The following is a 13,309-nucleotide window of genomic DNA, read 5'->3' on the forward strand; positions in this document are numbered from 1 at the left end:
GGCCTTACCCATGAACACATCCCGCAAGTGCACCAAAGGGCCACCATGTTCAAGGTAATGAATGCTAAGGGCGAGTATGTCTGTCCTGAATTCCCGTAAGGAATCATCGTAGGCTCTGCCCGCTGCCACAGTTAAACTAAAAGAAAAACTCCAATACTGTGTCATCCTCTAGAAATTCCCCCCAGCAGCTAAAGTAAGGAAGCTACAAATAAAGCATGTGGCACCAGGGGGCTTCCATGTGTTAAAATCTGCACAAAAATATCGCGATACAAAAATATCGCCATATTTTTGTGGCGATATTGACCCATGGACCCTGCGGGGGACACCCCTGCAACACCTGCATTATTTTAAAATGTGCGGGGGACACCCCCGCAGCCCCCGCTCCCACAAAATATCCTCCCCAAAAATATCGCCTGTGGCGAGACAAACGGTCATATGTACGGTGATATTTTTAGTGGGGATATGTTCTAGGGGCGTCCCACAGAATATGGAAGAAGATGCACAGTGAAAAAGCACACTCAGACCGAGTGGCCAGCGAAAGGAATGTCAAAAAAGAGCAATCAGGGCCAATTAAAAACAACACCAGATCAGAGAGCTCCCCGGCAAAGGAACGCCATGCAGGTGGCAATCCACACATCAGCCGAAATATACACATGCGAGAGGATTGTGAAGAATACATATCAGGAGCATGCAGAGTGGGGAAGCGAACATTGGCAAAACTGGGCATGACAACCAGTTCCACATGCATAATGGGGAGTTCTATTTGGCAATGCATTTCCTGCATGTATTTGATATTTCACTAACGTCCTAGCCCTGCATATCCGTACTGTATGCAGCGGTTATTATTATGGTTATAGTTATTATGGTATTTATTGAGCGTGGACCTAGCTCAGAGAAGCAACGGAGCACTTTACAGAGGTTTACAACAGTACAGATGCATAATGGCGCGCTTTTCAGAGGTAACAACAGAACAGATATAAAGCGGGGGTGGGGAACAGAGGGGTACTGAGGAGGGATACAGCTGTGCAGGGTGGTGGGGAAAAGAGGGACGGACAGCGTCTACCAGTTAGGAAACACGGGGGCAACGTGATGGTCTATCTCTGCTTCGTAAATTAGGCATATGACACTACGTATGCGATTCAATACACTTGTTTGTTATGACGTGTTTACAAATGATATACTTCCATCAGAAATGTCTAGATTACCTTTGCTAATCCCCATTGCCGCAACTGAGATCCCTCGTCACCTTCCTCAATACTTGATCTCATGATGGACAGTTTCCCAAAGGCCATCTCAATTTTTTTCCACCAGCCCTTTCATGGCCCTTCCTCCTCTGATACCCCAGTCAGCCATATAACTACCTACGAGCAGTGTATGTTTCTTCTAGTGCCTCCCCGACCATACTGTGCATAACTTGTCCCTTTTCAGTGTCTTTGCTTATTGGCCATACTGCAGAACATGTTCAATGGTGCAAGTGGAATTAGCACTAGTTCGAACATTGCCCTAGTGCAAAAAACATATTCTTTCGAAGCATTTTTACGCCATAGCGTGCTAGGACCAGAGCACATTTTTCCCTGGTGTAAGACTGCAAAATTGCTCTCTCCGGTCAGAGGGAAGGCCATAATCTAGATGGCACTGGCCATCAACCACATCCAGAGAGTCTGAGCCTCCCGTGCACAAGTCGAGAAATCCCACTCCCCCGCACTTAATAACATAATGCATGAAGGTGGTATTGTCCGTCAAGACCATCCCCCACTTTCCCAATGACTGAGGCCGGACAGCCCGGAGAGTGAGGTTAATCACTCTCAGCTCCAGAAGGCTGATATGGAGATTCTCATCCCTCTCCAACCACCGCACTTGTATCCCCTTATCTCTGAGATTGGCCCCCAGCCCATCATAGATGCATCCTTGATGACCTGTGCTTGCAATACTGGGAGTGGCAATGGCTCACCCACCATGGCACACCACACACTCAAATCTTGCAGCAAGCCGGCACTCACCGGTAGCTTGTCCTCCAATGACCCAGTCAGCTGGTTCCAACTGAACCTGGGTTCCCACAGGAGTCTCCTATTGTGAAGCCTCACCTGAGGAATGATAAGAATGCATGAGGTGATCAGGTCCAGCAGCCTCATAAGCATCTGGGCTGCGAGCCTGACATCTGACCTGGACTTATCCAGTGTCACCTTGATAGCCGGAAACCTTTAGGGTGGTGGGAAGGCCATATTATAAACATCAAGTACTGCAGCGCCCATACAAACTGAAGTCACATAGTAGGCGTCCGAATCTCAATTGGACGATTTCACCAGCCAATCACTGAGGTATGGGAATATCACCATACCTGTCAGAAGTAAATGGGATGTTATGACAGCCATCCCTCCGGCGAAGAACATAGGAACTGATGTTAGGTCGAGAACAACACCTTGAAGTGTCAATTCTGCTCTGCAGCCCTGAAATTACAGGTCTTTTACAAGAGAAAATACATGTTCTAGAGGTCTGAGGGCACGATGTAATCACCTGGGCACAACACACCTAAAACCTGGGAGAAGGTCTCCAGTTTAAACGTGTCCCTTCTCTGTATTTCTTTAGGCCCAATAGGCCTGGAATGGGCCTTAAGATGCTGGGATTCTTTTTCCGGATGTGTACCTTATTAATGGCCTCTTTTCCGACCATTTGATCCTCTTCTAGAAGCATCTCTACTTGTTACAGCTCCTGTCTTCATGGCTGTGGAGGCCAGTCCGGCGGGAAATGTCAAGAAGGTGGGGTGGTAACCTTTTTCTACAATCTGTAGGACCCACTAGCACGTGGTCACAACCCTTCCACTCCTCCGTGAAGTCCCCCAGACTTTCTCTCATTGGCGTTGTGTGGATACAGGTGTCATAAATCACCAATGTATCAACTGAAAAGGATACAGTAACCAATAAAGGATACAATTTTGTAGGGCTCTTCCGGATCCTATTTACACACGACTTGATTGTAGGCAGGTCAAATTAGACCTTCCAAATGATACAACTCTCTGACTGGATGAAACAGGCAGAGAGATGGATCACTGGAAAGGGCGTGGGAATTGTGTAGGAAGTATGCCTAGGATAGATAAACTATCATAAGAAACTGTCCCAATCGAATTACTAAGATAACACAGTTTTAACATTAATTCAGACAATGATCTTATGGCAAAAACTGAAGTAATCCACGAAAGTTCCTTGAAGAAATCAGGAGCAGAACAAACGACAAAGGAAGGGAATATTAGTAAAGGAGACTTATCCCGAACGGCACGAGGCTCTCGCTAGATACCGGGTTGGTGCACCACAGGATAGCGTCCAAAGTACTGTGCACAATAACTTTCCAATAGTTCATGAAATACTTCCTTTCCCACGATGAAATAGAAAATAGAATTTCACCTGTTAACTGTCACAGGTACCAAAGGTTCAAAAATAGTTCAGAAAACCACGTGCAGGATAGCACGCGATAGAATACACGCAGCTCAGGACAACCGCGCTTGCAGACAACGTCCGCGTGGAGATTTGACACGCGAACAGGATTCACGCAGCGCAGGACAGCCGCGCTGGCAGACAGCGTCTGCGTGGAGATTTGGCACGCGAACAGGATTCACGCAGCTCAGGACAGCCGCGCTTGCAGACAGCGTCCGCGTGGAGATTTGACACGCGAACAGGATTCACGCAGCTCAGGACAGCCGCGCTGGCAGACAGCGTCCGCGTGGAGATTTGGCACGCGAACAGGATTCACGCAGCTCAGGACAGCCGCGCTTGCAGACAGCGTCCGCGTGGAGATTTGGCACGCGAACAGGATTCACGCAGCTCAGGACAGCCGCGCTTGCAGACAGCGTCTGCGTGGAGATTTGGCACGCGAACAGGATTCACGCAGCTCAGGACAGCCGCGCTTGCAGACAGCGTCCACGTGGAGATTTGGCACGCGAACAGGATTCACGCAGCTCAGGACAGCCCCGCTTGCAGACAGCGTCCGCCTGGAGATTTGGCACGCGAACAGGATTCACGCAGCTCCGGAATTAGCGTGTGAAGGAAAACACACTCAAAAATAGGCCAAAGAAGTGCTGAAGGGAATGCGGGAGCGCAGGTCCGGAGTTCAGCTACAAAAACACCAAAATAGACTTAATCAGAAGCAGCGATCGGAGTTTCCACGCTGCTTATGTACGCACTGCCATTATACATGTGACGGACCTAAGTCACGTGAATTTTAACGACGTGAACAATGCAGACGTCATTTTCCGGGCAATGCATCAAACAACCTCCATTTTGAGTAGAATGGTCTAATGGTCCTATGGGCGTAACTCATTTTGTATGGAGAAGTCGTTCCAGCTCCAGAGGTATGTCCAGCAGTCATGACAACAGGACACATCAAGGTGGCCTTCAAAATGCATCAAGGTGGCTTCTCTGGGCCCCATGAAATGCCACAGGTTTGGAGGCTGCTTTCCTCTGGCCCAAACTCTTGAAGGCTACCTGTAAGACTGGCTCGTCAATAGCTTAGCGCTGCCAAAACGCTGCTTCTGCTGTGTGGTAGGCAGGTCGCGGTACTGCTGAGCTGCGAAAAAAAGGCTTCAGGGGGGAAGGCAGACCCAAACCTTCAGTCGTCTACCTAGATTCTGACATTTTAAAGGGTACGATCCACCTTGTTACCAAACAGTTTGTCACACTGAATATTCAGGTCTATGATTTTGCCTGAAATAAGAGAGGTTCAAAAATACATGGCATCTAAACTGAGCGAGCCACCCCTCCAGCCAACCAATCCACAGTGTACCAGCCAGCCTGAGGTTTATGGCATCTAAACTGAGCAAGCCATCCCTCCAGCCACCCAATCCACAGTGTACCAGCCAGCCTGAGGTTTATGACATCTAAATTGAGCGAGGCATCCCTCTAACCGCCCAATCCAGAGTGTACCAGCCTGCCTGAGGTTTATGGCATCTAAACTGAGCGAGCCATCCCGCCAGCTATCCAATCCACAGTGTACCAGCCAGCCTGAGGTTTATGGCATCTAAACTGAGTGAGCCACCCCTCCAGCCGCCCAATCCAGAGTGTACCAGCCGGCCTGAGGATCCATGACATCTAAACTGAGTGAGGCATCCCTCTAGCCACCCAATCCAGAGTGTACCAGACGGCCTGAGGATCCATGGCATCTAAACTGGGCGAGCACCCCCTCTGGCCACCCAATCCACAGCGTACCAGCCAGCCTGAGGGTCCATGGCATCTAAACTGAGCGAGCCATCACTCCAGCCGCCCAATCAACAGCGTACCAGCTGGCCTGAGGATCCATGGAATCTAAACCGAGCGAGCCATCCCTCCAGCCGCCCAACCCAGAGTGTATCAGCCAGCCTGAGGTTCCATGGCATCTAAAGTGAGCGAGCCATCCCTCTAGCCACCCAATCCACAGCGTACCAGCCAGCCTGAGGGTCCATGGCATCTAAACTGAGCGAGCCATCCCTCCAGCCGCCCAATCAACAGCGTACCAGCTGGCCTGAGGATCCATGGAATCTAAACTGAGTGAGGCATCCCTCCAGCCACTCAATCCACAGTTTACCAGCCAGCCTGAGGTTTATGGCATCTAAAGTGAGCGAGCCATCCTTCCAGCCAACCAATCCACAATGTACCAGCCCGCCTGAAGTTCCATGGCATCTAAACTGAGCGAGCCTCCCCTCCAGCCACCCAATCCAGAGTGTATCAGCCAGCCTGAGGTTCCATGGCATCTAAAGTGAGCGAGCCATCCCTCTAGCCACCCAATCCAGAGTGTACCAGCCGGCCTGAGGTTCCATGGCATCTAAATTGAGTGAGCCATTCCTCTAGCCACCCAATCCACAGTGTACCAGCCGGCCTGAGGATCCATGGCATCTAAACTGATCAAGCCATCCCTCCAGCCGTCCAATCCACAGCGTACCAGCCAGCCTGAGGATCCATGGCATCTAAACTGAGCGAGCCACCCCTCCAGCCACCCAATCCACAGTGTACCAGCCAGCCTGAGGTTTATGGCTGGAGGCCTCCAAAACATCTGCCACTACTTCTACCATAACCACACAGCTTTCCACTGGCAGATGACCAATAGACTTCTCCATAACCTGCCAGATGATAGTTCCCTAGCACTTCCTACTCTGGGCACTTACACCTGTTGCTCACTCGCGAGCATGGGCACTCCAGCACTTACCTCCCTCTTCCTCTTCCCCTCTCCTCTCTCTGCACTTGCAAGCTCTGAATACTTACAAGGCATAGTAAGTATGGTTCATCTTTATCCTCCAGTGTATTCATTGTTTTCTATCCCCTACCTGTTGCCTTGTGGGTGCTTTAAAAAGCAATGTACTTGTTGTACAAGTGCATAACAAATGCCCACTAGAATGAATAAATAAACTGAAAAACAAGCCAGAGAGGGGGCTGCCTTGACAGACCCCCGGGTCAATGACTCAGAGGTAAAACCTTTCTTGGCCATGGTGTCGATCCACTTTGATTCCCTACCCGGAAGGCTTTAGATCGCCCTCTGGAATTCACTGCATGAACCACCAGGGAATTCACTCTCTGGCGGTCAAATAGGTGTGAGGGATCCCCCTTAATGGCCTGTACTTCCTCAGAATGTTTCGGATGAAGACGGGGGCAGACCTCGACTTCTCTCAGATGTACCTTATAGGATCCTTGAATCACTCAATGAAAGGAGAAGCAGCTGGGCCTCTTTAGGACTCATATGCATCACATCAGTAATCTTATCCTTGTCATCCTGATCCATGGTTTCTGACACCTGGATTTCATATGCTCTGGCAGCTCTCCTCCTGAGACTCATAACAGACAAATTACATCAGGGACCATAAGCACACACTCATTAAGAACTGTCTCAAGCGATGCGTCTAAACCAGGGTTGTCCAACTCCAGGCCTCGAGGGCCAGATCCATGTCGGATTTTCAGAATACCCCTCATTAATATTCATGAGATAAATTTGCATACACTTATTCTAAATGTATGCACATTTTTCCTCATGAATATTAATGAGGGATATCCTAAAAAACCCACCTGGTTTCCGGCCCGCGAGACCTGGAGTTGGACAACCCTGGTCTAAACCAATGGCATCTTGGAGGTCTCTCGAGACCACATCCTCCACATCACGAGACTTCTATTCAAAACGATTAAGGGCCCTGGAGTAATGCTCCTCCCAGAATCCAATGCCATAATGAGAAACATCATCCCTGCCTAATAAGGCCTTCACCTTCTTACACAACTCCAAGGCTGCATCCTCTACTGCAAAGTCCCAGGCCTTCAGTTCTGTGTCACTGAGCAGTGCAGCTCTCGACCCCACAGATTCAGTGGAGGAGTCCCAGCCAAACACGTCGACAACCAGAATGTCTGGTTCCTTGCTCTGGTATCGAGAGTACAAGATACCACTGGTGTCGCCAAACCCTGTGGCGCTGAGTCCCTGGATCTGCACTGCAATGCTTTTCTAGGAACATTACTAACATCCCGGGAGGATAGCTCAGCGGCAACGTGTTCGCCTTGGAAGCAAGATGACATGAAGCAACACAGGTTCGATCCCTGGGTCCGCGCTTAGAAACCTCTGGGTTTTTAAGCGCGTTATATATACGCAACTAAGACAAAAACAATTACGCAACTAAAAAAAATTACTGTAACAGTGCCTCGATGCCTGCGGGTTGTGTGAGCGCTTAAAAAAAAAAGTGCAAATAACATCTCACGCTGGAAGGACTCTAAGTACCCCAGTGTCATGGAGGTCACCAGGGCTGTGGCTCCGTAGCAGTGGCAACTACTGGCCTGCCATTTGGGCCCTTCCGAGCGACGTCAGACATTCACCATGGGTGGTGCCATTCACCATGGGTGGTGCCAAGTGCCACCGCGTGAAAGTGATTCAAGTTTCCGAGGTCCCAGTCTGCAGGACGGACATTTTAAAGATTAGGAATCTGCAGCGGACATTAGCAATATATGTCACTAGATTCTTATTTTTAAACAGCAACATTTTTCACTTTTACAATTACAGAATGCTCTTATGATGATTTTAAGCACGTTTTAGACTTGTATGCTTTTATTTCTGCACTCAAGGCAGCACAAAAACAACTCGATATGCAAACATTTTGTAGCTTCAAAGATGACCCCTGCGGTGCCCTTCATATAGAGACATCTCCTGATTGGCGGAGAAACAGCTTGATATCCTTGCCTTGCAAAGGCTGTAGTAGTTGATTTCAATTCTGATTGTTCACCTGTGATAGCATTCGAGAAAAAGAACATACCATGGGACAGATTCTCAAATATGAGCGCAAATGAACCGAGCAAAGAGAATGCGCTCCTTACATTTGCGCTCATTGCTGAAATGCTCAGGTCACCCTATTCACAAAGGTGGCCTAAGCATTTCAGGAGGGGCTAGACTGTAGCGCACCGATGCGCTGTCCCACCCCCTGGCCTATATTAGTGTTGGGAGCGCGCTCTGGACACTCATTTAGGGCGGGCTACCAGCAATGAGTGCATTTCACTGAGACAGGTCGTTATAGCGCCAGTTTCAGTGAAATTCTCAATAAAAAAAAAAGCATTTCCCTCACTGTTTGGGGGATGGAAATGTAAGTATGACAGCTGCAGTCACACTTAAAAAAAATAATTCATGACAGTGTCATTTCTTTCAAAAGGCGCCAGGGGGTGACCCTCGTTTCTGGGCATTTTACATTACATCCTGTTTGTGAATTTGGGATGTGCTTTGAAATGTCCAGAAATGCCCCCTTATTTGCGCAAATGCGCAGCAAAGGGTGAGAAAAGGACAATTGATGTAGGCCATCTAAGCTGTGCTCATTCAGATGCCATTTGTGAATTGGGCTGCTACTTTTCTGGCGCAAGTGAGGAGATGCGCTGGTGCATCTGAAAAATGAGGAGATGCACTGGTGCATCTGAAAAGTGAGGAGATGTGCTGACAAGTGAGGAGATGCACTGGTGCATCTGAAAAGTGAGGAGATGTGCTGGTGCATCTGAAAAGTGAAGAGATGCACTGGTGCATCTGAAAAGTGAGGAGATGTGCTGACAAGTGAGGAGATGTGCTGGTGCATCTGAAAAGTGAGGAGATGTGCTGGTGCATCTGAAAAGTGAGGAGATGCACTGGTGCATCTGAAAAGTGAGGCGATGTGCTGACAAGTGAGGAGATGCACTGGTGCATCTGAAAAGTGAGGAGATGCACTGGTGCATCTGAAAAGTGAGGAGATGTGCTGACAAGTGAGGAGATGTGCTGGTGCATCTGAAAAGTGAGGAGATGTGCTGGTGCATCTGAAAAGTGAGGAGATGCACTGGTGCATATGAAAAGTGAGGAGATGTGCTGACAAGTGAGGAGATGCACTGGTACATCTGAAAAGTGAGGAGATGCACTGGTGCATCTGAAAAGTGAGGAGATGTGCTGACAAGTGAGGAGATGCACTGGTGCATCTGAAAAGTGAGGAGATCTGCTGACAAGTGAGGAGATGTGCTGGTGCATCTGAAAAGTGAGGAGATGTGCTGGTGCATCTGAAAAGTGAGGAGATGCACTGGTGCATCTGAAAAGTGAGGAGATATGCTGACAAGTGAGGAGATGCACTGGCGCATCTGAAAAGTGAGGAGATGTGCTGACAAGTGAGGAGATGCACTGGTGCATCTGAAAAGTGAGGAGATGTGCTGACAAGTGAGGAGATGCACTGGTGCATCTGAAAAGTGAGGAGATGTGCTGGTGCATCTGAAAAGTGAGGAGATGCACTGGTGCATCTGAAAAGTGAGGAGATATGCTGACAAGTGAGGAGATGCACTGGTGCATCTGAAAGGTGAGGAGATGTGCTGACAAGTGAGGAGATGCACTGGTGCATCTGAAAAGTGAGGAGATGTGCTGACAAGTGAGGAGATGCACTGGTGCATCTGAAAAGTGAGGAGATGCGCTGGTGCATCTGAAAAGTGAGGAGATGTGCTGGTGCATCTGAAAAGTGAGGAGATGCACTGGTGCATCTGAAAAGTGAGGAGATGCGCTGGTGCATCTGAAAAGTGAGGAGATGCACTGGTGCATCTGAAAAGTGAGGAGATGCGCTGGTGCATCTGAAAAGTGAGGAGATGCACTGGTGCATCTGAAAAGTGAGGAGATGTGCTGACAAGTGAGGAGATGCACTGGTGCATCTGAAAAGTGAGGAGATGTGCTGACAAGTGAGGAGATGCACTGGTGCATCTGAAAAGTGAGCAGATGCACTGGTGCATCTGAAAAGTGAGGGGATGCACTGGTGCATCTGAAAAGTGAGGAGATGCGCTGGTGCATCTGAAAAGTGAGGAGATGCGCTGGTGCATCTGAAAAATGAGGAGATGCGCTGGTGCATCTGAAAAGTGAGGAGATGCGCTGGTGCATCTGAAAAGTGAGGAGATGCGCTGGTGCATCTGAAAAGTGAGGAGATGCACTGGTGCATCTGAAAAGTGAGGAGATGTGCTGACAAGTGAGGAGATGCACTGCCCCCACCCGAGAGCTTCCTTTAAAAAAAAACAATTAGTCACAATGCCCCACTTTAGGGGATGTATGCACAATGGACATCCAGATGCCGTTTGCCAGACTGACTTATTTGTTGTTGGAGGATATGAAAACAGGTGCTGCTTGTACTCTGTCATAAAAAAAGCTGAAGAGGCACCTTTTCCAAATCTCCCACGGCCTCCTTGATTCGACCCTTGTCGGTCAACACTGAGATGCATGTTCCGGCTGACGGCGCGCTACAAGAAATCATACAAATACAAATATACATTTCTATGGCACCGCCAGCAAATCGGAACTGGGTAGCGCCGTGTTGGGCTTAAATACTTCAGATATGGCATCACTGCAAAAAAGAGGAAGCACAAAAATGACACTTTGCATAGGACGGAATAAATTCTCACAGACCGGTCCAGATTCCCCTCTGTCCTCAAATCTCATACTCCTGTTTCTGCGATTACAGCCAGGCACTGCATAGCCGAATGTGGTGCGTCACCCCCCCATTGCCCTATATCACACTCTATATATCTGTTGCACGCAGAGCATCGCACATACCTCTTCCTCAAGGGACGGCTGGTTCTCCACTTGCCATTGGTCTGATCCCTCAGGACTCTGGCCAATTGCAGCATCTAGGTCTATGTCTCGTGACAGCAGCAACACTTCTTGAGTGGATTCAGTCTGCGGTTCAAAAAGATCTTCGCTGCCACTGTCACCATCACCGAAGGTCACCGTGAAGTCCACCTCTTCGACTTCGCCCTCTTCGACAGCGAGAGCTCCGTCCGCTGTGTCGCTTCTGCCCTCCGACCAATTCTTCTTCTTCTTCTTCCGATCTTTTTTATTCTCCTTGAGATCCTAAAAGACAGTTCATACACATTGGATGCAAGCATTTCCTGCTTCAATGCTGAGGTCTGGATATTCACAAGTTAATAAAATAAGCTACAAATCAGTCCGCTTTATTAATAACAATAATGCCCTGCTGCAGGCAATATTATTACATTTTAAAATGGAATTAAATGCTTGCAAGTGAGATCAAAAAAGGGAAATTGTATTGAAATTAAATGCATTCAAATAAACTAAATAATGCATTCAGGAATTATAAAAAAATTATGTAAAAGATGAGATAATCAGACAGATAATTTTTATTTTTTTTAATTTGCAAAAATAATACTTTGGATTTATGTGTCGACCAAAAACAAAAGAAGTGAAAAAACAAGTATATGGAAACTGCATCCATAATAGAGTGCAAAGGGTTATGCCCGCAGGCTCTTTAAAGTTGAAGGTGCTCGCCATGGTTGCTGTAAGGCGCAGACAGAACAGTGGGCACTGAAACCATGGGGTTAACCGTCAACCCATGTAACAGGAGCAGCAGTTCGGGGGATCATCTTCAGGGGTGGACCGGGACCCCAAATAGGCCTGGAGATAATGCTCAAAGTGGCCCCATATTACACATTTCCGGCAAGCCTAGCCTTTTTCATATAAGAAAATGCAGAAATAAAATGGGTTACCAGAGAAAAGAGGCCCTGGGTGCAGAGGTCTCCTGGGAAATCTCCAGAGATCCCTATAGGCCAGCCCATCCCGGCCCAGGGTGCTGAGGCCTACCGGGAAGTCTCCAGAGTTCCCTATATGCCAGACCCGCCCAGGCCCAGGGTGCTGAGGCCTACCAGGAAATCTCCACAGTTCCCTATAGGCCAGGCCACCCCAGCCCAGAGTGCAGAGGCCTACCAGGAAATCTCCAGAGTTCCCTATAGGCCAGTCCACCCCAGCCCAGAGTGCAGAGGCCTACCGGGAAATCTCCAGAGTTCCCTATAGGTCAGTCCATCCCGGCCCAGGGTGCTGAGGCCTACCGGGAAGTCTACAGAGTTCCCTATATGCCGGTCCCGCCCAGGCCCAGGGTGCTGAGGCCTACTGGGAAATCTCCAGAGTTCCCTATAGGCCACCCCACCTCGGATCATCACCTCCCATCACATCTGCACAATGCTGTGGAGAGTGGGGAAAAGGCATAAATCCCTCGGAGAAGGTGGTGTGCATTCAGTGGGGGTGGGGGTACAGGATGTTCAGAGGGGGGCACTGAAATAAAGAGCCACAGCCCTGAGGTCGCTAGCTTTCAGGAGAGGTCTGGGCAGCAGCGGCATGAGGTAGGATGGCGTAAAGATGCCAGCATCCCTCAAGGAAGGACCAAGGAGAAGGATTCATCAGGAGGCCGAGAGTATGAAAGTGCATGATCCATCTGAAACCTGAGGACCCAATACCCTCAGGGAAAGACCACTCCCCTCGGAAATATGGTGATAGAGATCTTGCAGAGATCTCCCTACACCAGGCAGATCTCTCAGAGGAGGAGGAATGTCCCTCCTGGGAGGACATAGAATAACTCAGGGTAGTCCTCATACAGCAATGGCTGGGAGAAGAGGACTTGGACACCCGTGGAAAGAAGAAGGCAAGGCAGAAGACATGGTGTGTCTGGTCTGTGGGAAGAGGGGGCCCCTTGAAGATCTGTGTCCACTCCCCAAGTACCAGGAGTCAGAACATGCCCCTGTAGTAAAGCCAATACCATAGGGGAGGGGCAAGAAAAGAACTACCAAGGGACGCACCTACTGTCGACCATTATACGCCCAGGGTGACCTGATGGACGAAACCTTTCAAGTGCCAGTCCTGATCCATGGGGACACATTCTGGGCCTTTTTAGATTCGGACAGTGCACATAACGCCACAAAACCTGAACATTTATCTCTGCACAGCTCCTGGGCCGGGAAGCCCATAACCACATGTTGTACTCACAGGGTTTGGGTTACTTACAATACAACGAGGCTCCAATTAAAGTAGAGGATATGATTTTGAACACCTGAGGCCTCAT

At 49.0% G+C, this 13,309-nt stretch overlaps 1 protein-coding gene across 1 annotated transcript in view; it reads right to left on the reverse strand.

Annotated features, from left to right (window-relative positions):
- LOC138514720 (collagen alpha-1(VII) chain-like) overlaps positions 1–13,309 on the reverse strand; it is a 1,453,166-nt gene that overhangs the window by 664,663 nt on the left and 775,194 nt on the right. Inside the window, exon 68 of the mRNA XM_069630120.1 lies at positions 11,014–11,310. Within this exon, the coding sequence (XP_069486221.1) occupies positions 11,014–11,310 (297 nt within the window). The remainder of the gene's footprint in view (positions 1–11,013; positions 11,311–13,309) is intronic.

The sequence above is a fragment of the Ambystoma mexicanum genome, chromosome 12, assembly GCF_040938575.1.
Source record: "Ambystoma mexicanum isolate Mex_15411 chromosome 12, UKY_AmexF1_1, whole genome shotgun sequence".
In the NCBI taxonomy this organism is placed as follows: Eukaryota; Metazoa; Chordata; class Amphibia; order Caudata; family Ambystomatidae; genus Ambystoma; species Ambystoma mexicanum.